Here is a 12,049-nt window from a genome sequence, read left to right as displayed (position 1 = left end):
ATTTTACAATGTCGGCACCATAGAGTCATACAGTATGGAAACAGACCCTTCGGTCCAACCAGCCCATGCTGACCATAATCCCAAACTAAACTAGTCCCACCTGCCTGTGCTTGGCCCATATCTCTGCAAACATTTCTTATTCATGTATCTTATCCAAATGCCTTCCAAACATTGTAACTGTACCAGCACCCACCATTTCCTCTGGAATGTCATTCCATATATGAACTACTCTCTGTGTAAAAAGCGTTGAGCTTGTGCTTTTTAAATCCTTCTCCTCTTATCTTAAAAATATGCCCCTTAGTCTTGAAGTCCCCCTTCCCAGGGAAAAGGTACCTGCCATTCACCTCATCTGTACCCCTCATGATTTTATAAACCTCTATAGGGTCACCTCCGATAGTCTGGTGAGAAAACCCCAGCCTCTCCCTATAACTCTCACTGTCCATTCCCAGCAATGTGCTGGTAAATCTTTTCTGAATATTCTCCAGCTTAATAATATCCTTCCTGGAGCAGGACAACCAGAACTGGACACAGTCTTCCAGAAGAGGCCTCACCAATGTCGTGTACAACTTCAACATGATGCGTTAACTCCTACACTTAGAAATTTCTGAAAGTACTGCTGCCTGAAAAAGAGAGAAGTGGGTGCATAGCAAACATGAGAAGTGAAGGATATGACATGGGTAATAGACATGGAGGAGTCTAGACCCAGGGAAACCAAAGGAAGATTTGAAAAATGAGAATTTGACATCTAAAGCATTATGGTCAGTAGCCAATGTAGATGAGCAAAGCTAGGTATACTAGAGAGTGAACTTGGTGTGTATTAGAAAGTGGAACTTGGTGTGACATTAATGCTGTCCTAGATGATAACCCAGTTGAATTTTCTGGAGGAAACCCTGGGGAAAGAGTTTCAGATAACTCTAAGTCTCTTCAATTTGAGTGCTTGACTAATTGGGAAGATTTAAATTTACCTTTTTATCTTGTCCATTGCTGTATTGGTATCAGTTTAACTGTTTAAGAAAGGTGGTAACTGTGTTGAGATTATAAGAGTCATGGTTAGTAAGTTTGAGGATGGCACCAAAATTGGTGATGTAGTGGACAGTGAAGAAAGTTTTCTAAAATTACAAAGAGATCTTGGATCAACTGAGTCAGTGGGCTGAGGAGTGGCAGATGGAGTTTCATTTGAATAAATGCGAGGTATTGCATTTTGAATGCCAGCATCAGAGGTACAGTTAGTAAGTTTGCACATGACACCAAAATTGGAGGTGTAGTGGACAGCGAAGAGGGTTACCTCGGATTACAACAGGATCTTGACCAGATGGACCAATGGGCTGAGAAGTGGCAGGTGGAGTTAAATTCAGATAAATGCGAGGTGCTGCATTTTGGGAAAGCAAATCTTAGCAGAGCTTATACACTTAATGGTAAGGTCCTAGGGAGTGTTGCTGAACAGAGACCTTTGTAGTGCATAGCTCATAGCTCCTTGAAAGTGGAGTTGCAGGTAGATAGGATAGTGAAGAAGGTGTTTGGTATGCTTTCCTTTATTGGTATTGAGTACAGGAGTTGGGAGGTCATGTTGCAGCTGTACAGGACATTGGTTAGGCCACTGTTGGAATATTGCGTGCAATTCTGGTCTCCTTCCTATCAAAAAGATGTTGTGAAACTTGAAGGGGTTCAGAAAAGATTTACAATGATGTTGCCAGGGTTGGAGGATTTGAGCTATAAGGAGAGGCTGAACGGGCTGGGGCTGTTTTCCCTGGAGCGTTGGAGGCTGAGGGGTGACCTTATGGAGGTTTACAAAATTATGAGGGGCATGGATAGGATAAGTAGGCAAAGTCTTTTCCCTGGGGTCCAGAACTAGAGGGCATAGGTTTAGGGTGAGAGGGGAAATATATCAAAGAGACCTACGGGCGACAGAGGGTGGTACGTGTATGGAATGAGCTGCCAGAGGATGTGGAAGCTGGTACAATTGCAACATTTAAGAGGCATTTGGATGGGTAAGTGAATAGGAAGGGTTTGGAGGGATATGGGCCGGGTGCTGGCAGGTGGGACTAGATTGGGTTAGGATATCTGGTCAGCATGGACGGGTTGGACCGAAGGGTCTGTTTCCATGCTGTACATCTCTCTGACTCTATGGTAAAACAAGAGCAGGACTTACACAATTAAAAGCTGAAAATGTGTTGCTGGAAAAGCGCAGCAGGTCAGGCAGCATCCAGGGAACAGGAGAATCGACGTTTCGGGCATAAGCCCTTCTTCAGGAAGGGCTGAAGAAGGGCTTATGCCCGAAACATCGATTCTCCTGTTCCCTGGATGCTGCCTGACCTGCTGCGCTTTTCCAGCAACACATTTTCAGCTCCGATCTCCAGCATCTGCAGACCTCACTTTCTCCTTACATAATTAAAAGTCTGGCCTTGGGTAGTGTTGTAGAACAGAGAGACCTCGGGATTCAAGTTAAAATTTGTGTTGCAGGTAGACAGACTGGTTAAGGCGGCACTTAGCAAGCTTGCCTTTATTGTTCAGACCTTTTCAGTATAGGAGTTGGGATGTCATGTTGTGGTTGTATGGGTCATGGGTGTGGCCTCCTCTGGAGTACAGTTGTGAGCGCGCAGTTCTGGTCACCCTGCTATAGAAAGGATATTAAATTGGAGAGGTTTCAGAAAAGATTTACTAGGATATTGCTGGGAATGGAGGGTTTCAGTTATAAGTATAGATTAGATTAGATTCCCCACAGTGTGGAAACAGGCCCTTCGGCCCGACAAGTCCACACCAACCCTCCGAAGAGCAACCCACCCAGACCCATTCTCCCACATTCACCCCTGACTAATGCACCTAACTCTACAGGCAAAATAGCATGGCCAATTCACCTATCCTGCACATCTTTGGAATGTGGGAGGAAACCCACGCAGACACAGAGAGAATGTGCAAACTCCACGCAGACAGTTGCCCGAGGCGGGAATTGAACTCGGGTCCCTGGCACTGTGAGGCAGCAGTGCTAACCACTGAGCCACCGTGCCGCCCATAGGCTGCCAATCTTTTTCCCCTGGAGTGTCGAAGGTTGAGGGGTGACCTTCTAGAGATTTATAAAATAATGAGGGGCATAGAAAAGGTGATTAGCCCAGGTGAATAGCCCTAGATGTTCAAAACTAAGTGGCATATTTTAAGGTGAGAAGAGAAAGACTTAAAAAGGACGTAGGCAACTTTATTTTACAGAGAGTGATTTTTGGAGGATGAAAATCAGAAAGGAGAACATTGGCAGCTTATTGAGTCCGGAGGGAAAAAATGAAAAAGAAGTGGCAGATTTTTGAAATAAAAAAAATACTTTATTCATAAAATAATTTGATGGTCTGTACAGTTGGTCATGCCATACATACGTAAACATTTGCATACAGAGATCAGAATTTATCATCTGTATATACAGGTCTGTACGTTTATCAATCACATGTCCATATATTTAGCTGAGGCATCAGCAGAGCCCAATGACTGCGTGGGTCCCCTGTTCTTCTTAGGCAGGCAGATGTTACACGTGGTCTTTCCCCACCGCACCTTGGCGGCAGCTGCCCCAAGCTTCAGCGCGTCCCTCAACACGTAGTCCTGGACCTTGGAATATGCCAGTCTGCAACACTCAGTCGGGGTCAACTCCTTCAACTGGAAGATCAACAGGTTTCGGACCGCCCAGAGAGCGTCCTTCACCAAGTTGATGATCCTCCAGGCACAGTTGATGTTCGTCTCCGTGTGCGTCCCGGGGAACAGGCGTAGAGCACGGAGTCCTGCGTCACGGCGCTGCTCGGGACGAACCTCGACAAACACCACTGCATTCCTCTCCAGACTTCTTCTGCGTAGGCACATTCCAGAAGGAGATGTGTGACAGTCTCGTCCCCCCCGCAGCTGCTTCGAGGGCAGCGTGCGGTGCGGCTGAGAGTCCAGGCGTGCATAAGGATCTCACAGGCAGAGCCCTTCTCGCCACCAGCCAAGCCATGTCTTGGTGCTTGTTGGAAAGTTCTGGCGATGAGGCATTCTGCCAAATGGCTTTGACAGTCTGCTCAGGGAACCACTCGATAGGATCCGCCCTCTCCTTTTCCCGAAGGGTCTCAAGGACACTATGTGCTGACCACTTCCTGATGGACTTGTGGTCAAAGGTGTTTTTCTTCATAAATTTCTCCACGAAGGGCAGGTGATACGGAACGGTCCAACTACTCGGAGCGTTCCGCAGCAGCGAGGCCAGGCCCATCCTTCGCAACACCGGGGTCAGGTAGAACCTCAGTACGTAGTGACACTTGGTGTTTGCGTACCAGGGATCCACACACAGCTTGATGCAGCCACACACAAAGGTGGCCATCAGGGTGAGGGTGACATTGGGTGTATTTTTTCCCCCGTTGCCCAGATCTTTATACATCGAGTCTCTTCAGACCCAGTCCATCTTTGATCTCCATATAAACTGGAAGATGGCCCGGGTGACTGCAGCGGCACAGGATCTGGGAATGGGCCAGACCTGTGCCACGTATAACAGCAATGACAGTGCCTCACACCTGATGACCAGGTTTTTTCCCGCAATGGAGAGCGACCGTAGCTTCCATCTGCCCAATTTCTGCCTCACTTTGCTGATACGCTCCTCCCAAGACTTGGCGCATGCCCCAGCCCTCCCCGAACCAAATACCCAGCACCTTCAGGTGGTCGGTCCCGACGGTGAAGGGGATCGAGGATTGGTCAGCCTAGTTCCCGAAGAGCATGGCCTCGCTCTTGCCTCGGTTTACCTTGGCCCCCGAGGCCCGTTCGAACTGTGTCACCTACACACGTCAGTCTGTGCACGGACAGCGGATCTGAGCAGAAAACGGCGACATCATCCATGTACAGGGAGGCCTTAACCTGCAGACCCCTGCTGCCAGGAATAGTCTCCCCTCTCAGGCTCGCATCCTTCCTGATGGACTCGGCAAATGGCTCTATTCAGCACACAAACAAGGCAGGAGAGAGAGGGCAGTCCTGCCTGACTCCAGAACTGACTGGGAAGCTATCTGATTCCCACCCATTGATTGAGACTGCACTGACAAATGTTGGTTAGAGCAGTCTGATCCAATTGCAGATTCCCTCCCCAAAGCCCATTTTAGAAAGAAGTGGCAGATGGATTGCAGAAGAGAAAGAGACAGGTAATTTGATTAGAGGTTTGCTCAGTTCTGACCAGGATGCCATGGTTGCAAACAATCTGTTCAGCGTAGGCGGGGGAGGAGGTCTGTCTTGATGAGGGTACAGGTAGGCACGGTATAATTATTGTTGCTGTGCACGCTCTCACCAGTCACACTTGATATCCTCCTTTCACATTTCTGAATCACACTTCAACTTCGAATTTTTGTATTCATATCAGATATACACTCTTCCAATCAACCAGTTAGAGCAGGAATAAAAATCAGTCTGTTCAGAAGACATGTAATTCCGACACAGTAATCACAAAATGAAATCAGGAAAGTAAACTAATCAAATTGCTCAGAGTACTTTTTGAGTACTTTCCAGATGATTGAAATTTAATTTCCATGTTTTTCTACCCAACTAAATTTCCACATTGATTCAATAGTTTAATTTTAATCACACAAGGGGGCAGAAGATGGCTCTGTTCAATTTTAAGAACTCAAATTCCCAAAATAATTTTGATAATGGGGAAGTTGTATTATGTTTTGACCTCTGTAATGTTTTGCTTCAATGAAATAATTTGAAAAACCAAGTGATGAATTTTAAGTTTCTTGTGTTGAAAGATGCACTTGGCCCAAATCCCTCCAAATCCTTCCTATTCATGTACCCATCAGATCCCTTTTAAATGTTGCAATTGTACCAGCCTCCACCACTTCCTCTGGCAGCTCATTCCATACACGCACCACCCTCTGTGTGGAAAAAGTTGCCCTTAGGTTTCTTTTATATCTTTCCCCTCTCACCCTAAACCTATGCCCTCTAGTTCTGGACTCCCCCACCCCAACTCAAGTTTCTTGAGTTCGCATGAAAGATGCAACTTATTTTTTTCTTTGTCTAATTCAGGGGGACAAACAAATGGGAGTAGAGGGCATTGTCATTCTTGTTTACATAATATGTTTTTATGCAACTGCGGTTGTTAGAGGAAAAACTAATTATTTTCTAGGACCCAAATAAAAAAACACTTGGACTTGTCTCATTTTTTAGTGGAAACTTTGGTCATTCCTTTCACAAATGTCCAATCACCTTTCACTGCCACACCCCTGTATCTGCGTGGAAAGAATGTAAAACATTATTTATTTTTAATGTGAAAAAGATGCATATACATTATTATTCACACATGCTGCTATGTGTCTAAGAAAGATAGAGCATAGGAGCAGAAATAGTCCATTCAACCCTCTGCTATTTAATATGATCATGGCTGATCATCCAACTCCATGTTCTGTTCCCACTTTCTCCCTGTACTCCTTGATCCCTTTAGCCCTGAGAACCATACCTAACTCCTTCTTGAAAACATTCAATATTTTGGCCTTAGTCCCTTTTTGTGGCAGAAAATTCTTATGATAGTTAGGATAAATAGTGGACAGACGTTATAATCCAGAAAAATCTATAATATGCTGTGTATAGATGTCAGACGTCGATTTTTTTTGGACATCTTAAAATGGATCTCTGCACAAAGAATCACTGGGATATATTACATGTTCATCGAGTCATTCAAAACAAAAAATTTTTTAAAATTCCTCCTCTTTGCAATCCGAAATAGCTCCATACGCAATGTGTGATCAGTTTTTGAAGTTTGACTCCCTCAGTATGGGCGCTCACATTCACTTTTGTGCTCAACAGCTTTCCCACTCTTCCTATTGTTCACTTTTTCACCTCCCTGGGGTCTGCAACTGATTCTAATTCCCCACTTTGAGTTCTCCTTCCTCAGAGGAAAATTAACAAAAATGATAATGCTGGCTAATACATAAGCATGCTGTGTTTTATTTTTGCTTTTAACACTTATAGTTAATGTCTGTTTGTATTACACATGTTTGTAGGTTCCTAAATACCTTTCTCAGCAATGGGCTAAAGCAACAGGAAGAGGTGAAGTCGGAAAAATAAGGATAGCCAAGTAAGTGATCTTTATTGTGTTGCAGTGTAGCTGTCCAAGATTGATAGATGTGTTTTTAAATGATGAAGTGGTAAGCATGAAACTAATCTGCTTCCTCTCTCTATTTAACAGGAATCAAGGAAAAACTGAGGTAAGAGAATGCAAGGAAGGAAATGCTATTAAAAGGATTTTGGGCATCTATCTCCTGTGTGTCACCCCCAGATTTGTGTACTGTTTAAAAACAGTACAGATTCTATCTCAAACACTTGGTGGAGTGGCATAATGGATAAACCCAGGGTTCTCCTGTGCAGCCTGAATAGCACTTAAATTTAAGGATGAGCTTATTTAGTGTTTGTTGAACAACTACTAAAATTTTATGGCCTTAAAACTTGAGTTGTAGAATATTGTTCTTTGCATATTATGCCTCTACCCTTTCACAACGCATGACATCTAACTTGCCATGAGTAACGCTATGGGCTGAGTATCTGCTAGTATATACTGTAGATAGCACGATTAAATGTTTCTGGTACAAATGAGCGTCATTATGACTCATTGTGATTATCGTGAATGATTGGAAATATTAATGGTAGACTTCTGCATTAATATCTAAATGTCAGATCTTGAGAGGAGATTGTTTCTTAATAATTACTGAACGTTTTAGAAAAAAGTTGTTTCAGGCAGTTTTATTTGCAGAAATGAAACATAAAGCTAAATGTAGAATTTGCTTCATGCATTAAAGTGTAGTTAGTTCCTACAGTGGGATTGAAAAGATTTCCTTCACAGATTAAACCAACTGGGTTTTTTTCTTTCAACAACAAGACTTCTACTTGGCCTCATTAAAGTCTTCAGAACGATTTGAGTTGGACAGGGTAGATGTGAAAAGGATGTTTAACACTTCTGGGAGTGTCTGAAACTGTGGGATATAAATACAAAATAGTAACTAAAGGTATTACTGGGGAAATCAGAAATATCTTGAACTTGAAGAGTGGTTAGAATGTTGAACTGAATACCACAGGAAGTGTTTGAGGTTAATAGCTTATGTTTTCAGAATAAAGCTAGATGAGTAAATATGAGTAAAAATAATGCTTATATGGTGAAAAGTGGTAAATGGAATGAGAGTGGAGCATAAACATCACAAATGGCTTCACTTTGTGCTGTACATTTCATTTAATAATCTGTGCTCTTCTGTCACCACTAATGTTGAAGATTGCCTTATTGTGAATATTATAAAAATGCTCATTTTGAGGCTAATTCATTATGTATACAGATTTTTTTAATTCACTCGCTTACTAAGCCAGCATTAATTGTCCATTCCCTAGTTGCTGGTGATGAAGTACCTTCTTGAACCATTGCAGTCCATTTGCTGTGGGTGCACCAAATGCCTTTAGGGAGGCAATTGCAGGATTTTGACCCAGTGACACTGAAGGAATAGCGATTATATATCCATGTCAGGATAGTGAGTGTCTGGAAGGGGAACCTGCAGGTATGTTCCCATGTATCTGCTGCCCTTGTTCTTCTACGTCAGAGTTTACACAACACCAGATTATAGTCCAACAGGTTTATTTAACATCTTGAGCTTTTGGAGCACTCCTGCTTTGTCAGGTGAAGTTGTAACATCTGACTTTGTCCACCCCAGTCCAACACTGGCATCTCCACACCATGGCCTGTTCTTCGAAATGGAAGGAGCTGTGGATTTGAAAGATACTGTCTAAGCAGATCTGGTGAATTTCTGCAGTGCATCTTGTAGATAGTTAATATTACTGTTTTTTATTATTCAGTCATGGGATGCAGCTGAGCCAGGGTTTATTGTCGATCCATAATTTCCCTTGAGCTGCCTCCTTGAAACCTATGTGGAACATGCACATAGGTAGACCCGCAATGCTGTTGGAGGCAGAATTCTAGGATATTGATCCAGCAACACTGAAAGGAGGAGAACTTGGAGGTGGTTTTGCTCCTGAGCTTTGGTGGTGAAGATCATGAATATTTCTGAATGTGCCAATCAAGCGGCTGCTTTGTCCTGGGAGGTATCAAATTTCATGGGCGATGTTGGAACTGTGCTGCATTCAGGCAAGTAGGGAGTCATGCATTACACTCCGGACTTCTGGTCTTGCAGATGATGGGCAGGCTTTGGGGAGTCAGAGGTGAGTTACCTGCTGAAAGGTTCCTAGCCTCTGACCCGCCCTTGTAGTCGCAGTACTTGTATGATTAGGTAAAAACAAGGACTGCTGATGCTGGAAAGCAGAGTCTAGATTAGAATGGAAATACACAGCAGGTCAGGCAGCATCCGAGGAGCAGGAAAATCGACATTTCGAGCAAAAGCCCTTCATCAGGAATAGAGGCAGGGTGCCTGCAGAGTGGAGAGATAAATGAGAGGGGGGGTGGGGGTGGGGAGAAAGTAGCGTAGAGCTTTTCCAGCACCACTCTAATCTAATACTTGTATGATTAGTCCAGTTCAATTTCCAGTCAATGATCAGTTATCACAGTACTTCTCTGAACACCAATTCTCCAAATCAGTGCAGTTTGTCGACTGGAGAAATGAAATTGTGTTGCAGCTTTTCTTTTAAAATTAAACTCAAACAGGTCCTTTTAGTGCCTGCCTGTGAATGGTGAGAAGAGATTTTTTATTTTGTTGTCTAATTTCATGACACTTATTGAGTGAAGACCAAAACACAGGCCACAGTGAGTAAAGAGTAATTGGAGCAGAGCCTCCTCTGATGTATACATGAACAAATGGCGAAGGAACAGTGGGATTGCCAGACCAGGGACTTGTTAGACAATCTAAGAATTAACTTGTTTTTGTTTGTGCTGTATTTACAACTTGGTACCTTTTAACAATATGTAGAGTTAAGACAAAGGGTGACGAATAGATAATTTTATGCAAAAGGTATCCATCAGTTCAGAACAGACAAATTGTCTTGCATAGACATCATGAGATATGAAATCTGTAGTTTTCACTAAACAGTTGTCAGTGCAAACATTTAATCACCCAAAGGCTGTTGCCTTGAATCAATCTGTTCAATTTGCCTGCACCTGAGTCTACGCGCTAATGATGGGTGCCTGTTTGATCTCACGTGTGAGATAGCCGTCTACTGCTTCTGTCTTTGGACAGTACAGGGATGGTCTCAAGACACCTTTGCGGAAGTTGCAGTGTAGGCCTCAGCTTGGTCTGTCAGGTGTGAGACCTTTGCAGAGGAGGGCAGGTGCTGTTTATGGCTAGAAACCGCTAATGGTAACTTGGTGGGCAGAGGCTTCCCTTACAGAATTATACAAACTCTCGATCTTCCAAAGCACTGCCTGCAACAAGTCCTGATCACCTTACTCCTGCATTCACTAATCTACATTGGCTGGAAAACTTAAAATTTAAAATTCTCATCCTTAAGGCATAGGAGCAGAAGTAGGTAATTCAGCCCATTGAGTCTGCTGTGCCATTCAGTGAGGTTGTGGCTGATCTGACGTTTTGACATTTCTTGCTAAAGAAATAGAATTTAAAAGTAGGAAAGTGTTGCTGCAACTGTCCACCGTGTTAGTGAGACCACACCTGGAGTAGTGCGTACAATTCTGGCCCTCTTACTTGAGGGATGTAGTTGCATTGGAGGCAGCTCAGAGGCGGTTTGCTAGATTGATTCCAGAGATGAGGGGTTTGTCTCCTGAATTAAGATTGAGCAGTTTAGGCCTATACTGTTGAGAGTTAAGAAGGATGAGAGGAGATTGAATTGAAGTGTATAAGATGCTCAATAGACTTAGAGAGGGGTTTCCTTTTGTGAGGCAATCTAGAATGAGCAGTCATTGTTTTAGAGTTGGGGGTAACAAGTTTAAAACCAAGATGAGAGATTACTTCTCCCAAAAGGTCATCAGTCTGTGGAATTCGCTACCCAAAGTGGGATGGATGCTGGGGCATTGAATAGATTTAATGAAGATATAGGTTTTCAATTAGTAACGTGTTGAAGGGTTATGCTTAGCAGGCAGGAAAATGGAGTGACCCAAGATGAGATCAGCTATGATCGTATTAAATTGCAGAGTAGAATTGCTCCTAGTTCTTATGGTCAAATATTATGTGTTGGATTGAGTGGAGGAATATATATTTATTTCATGAATCCTATTCATTTGTCCATGTTATGCAAGTCAAACTGGTTTTCAGCTGGTAGGTTTGTATGTTTATTCTCCCTTGTAGAATAAAGAAGAATTACCTGGTATCTTGTGGTCTGTTTCCATAGTCAGCATACTCAGTTACAGTTCACCCTATCTTTCTCAGCCTACAACCTTCCATGGTCTCCTCCAATTCTGTCTTTCGTGTGCCTCCGGCTCTTCATTCCTCCATTGGTGCAAGTGATGTCCACTGTCTAAGCTCTCAGTTCCCTCCCTGTGTTTCCCCATCTGTATTGCCTTAAAACCTACATCTATGACCAAACTTTTATCATGTCCTAATATCTCCTCGTAGTGGTACACTTTTCCTACAAAGCACATTAGGATATTTTATTGCAGCCAAATCTCCCTGTAAAGGTTATTTGCCATTGGTCAGGTGAAGCTCTGAGTGGTACTAAATCTAAAGAAGTACTTTATGTTGAAACCTGAACTGTTGCCTGTGCGTCCTCTCTTGTCAGAAGAGGATGGATTGCCCTGAGCGAAATACAGAAGGGAAAAAGTAAAGCCCTTAATAGTAGAAGAAAACATATTTCCTGCTCGTCTGATATGTTGTATAATATTGGATTCTAAACTTTTAGCCCAAACTCTCAAAATGAGGAACAAATAGTCAAAATTAGGAAGGCCATTTTATGTCTATTAGCAGCCTAAGTAGTCCAGTCATACCACTTTCATGTTTTGTAGCACTGTTAATGTGCAAATTTTAAGAATCTGGTGGAGCCTCTCTTGAAGCCAGTCCTTTAGTCAGCAGAAGAGCTCTCCAGTTTTATTTTGCTGATCATTTGTACGTTTTAATTGCCTATTGCATTAACATTTTCATAAGTATTAAGGGAATTCTGTCTGATAGTTGCATCGTTTCATACATCTGGAATG

General features: G+C 43.0%; 1 protein-coding gene across 1 annotated transcript in view; it reads left to right on the top strand.

The window, feature by feature from the left end:
- gtf2f2a (general transcription factor IIF, polypeptide 2a) overlaps positions 1 to 12,049 on the top strand; it is a 117,870-nt gene that overhangs the window by 16,474 nt on the left and 89,347 nt on the right. Inside the window, exons 2-3 of the mRNA XM_087993056.1 lie at positions 6,984 to 7,057; positions 7,169 to 7,187. Coding sequence (XP_087849182.1) covers positions 6,984 to 7,057; positions 7,169 to 7,187 — 93 coding nt within the window. The remainder of the gene's footprint in view (positions 1 to 6,983; positions 7,058 to 7,168; positions 7,188 to 12,049) is intronic.

Source organism: Chiloscyllium plagiosum, unplaced genomic scaffold (assembly GCF_037043375.1).
Source record: "Chiloscyllium plagiosum isolate Xiang-an unplaced genomic scaffold, Cpla_swu_hap1 HiC_scaffold_12, whole genome shotgun sequence".
Classification (NCBI taxonomy): domain Eukaryota; kingdom Metazoa; phylum Chordata; class Chondrichthyes; order Orectolobiformes; family Hemiscylliidae; genus Chiloscyllium; species Chiloscyllium plagiosum.
The sequence above is the reverse complement of the archived record's forward strand: the minus strand, read 5'-3'. Positions and strand labels throughout refer to the sequence as shown.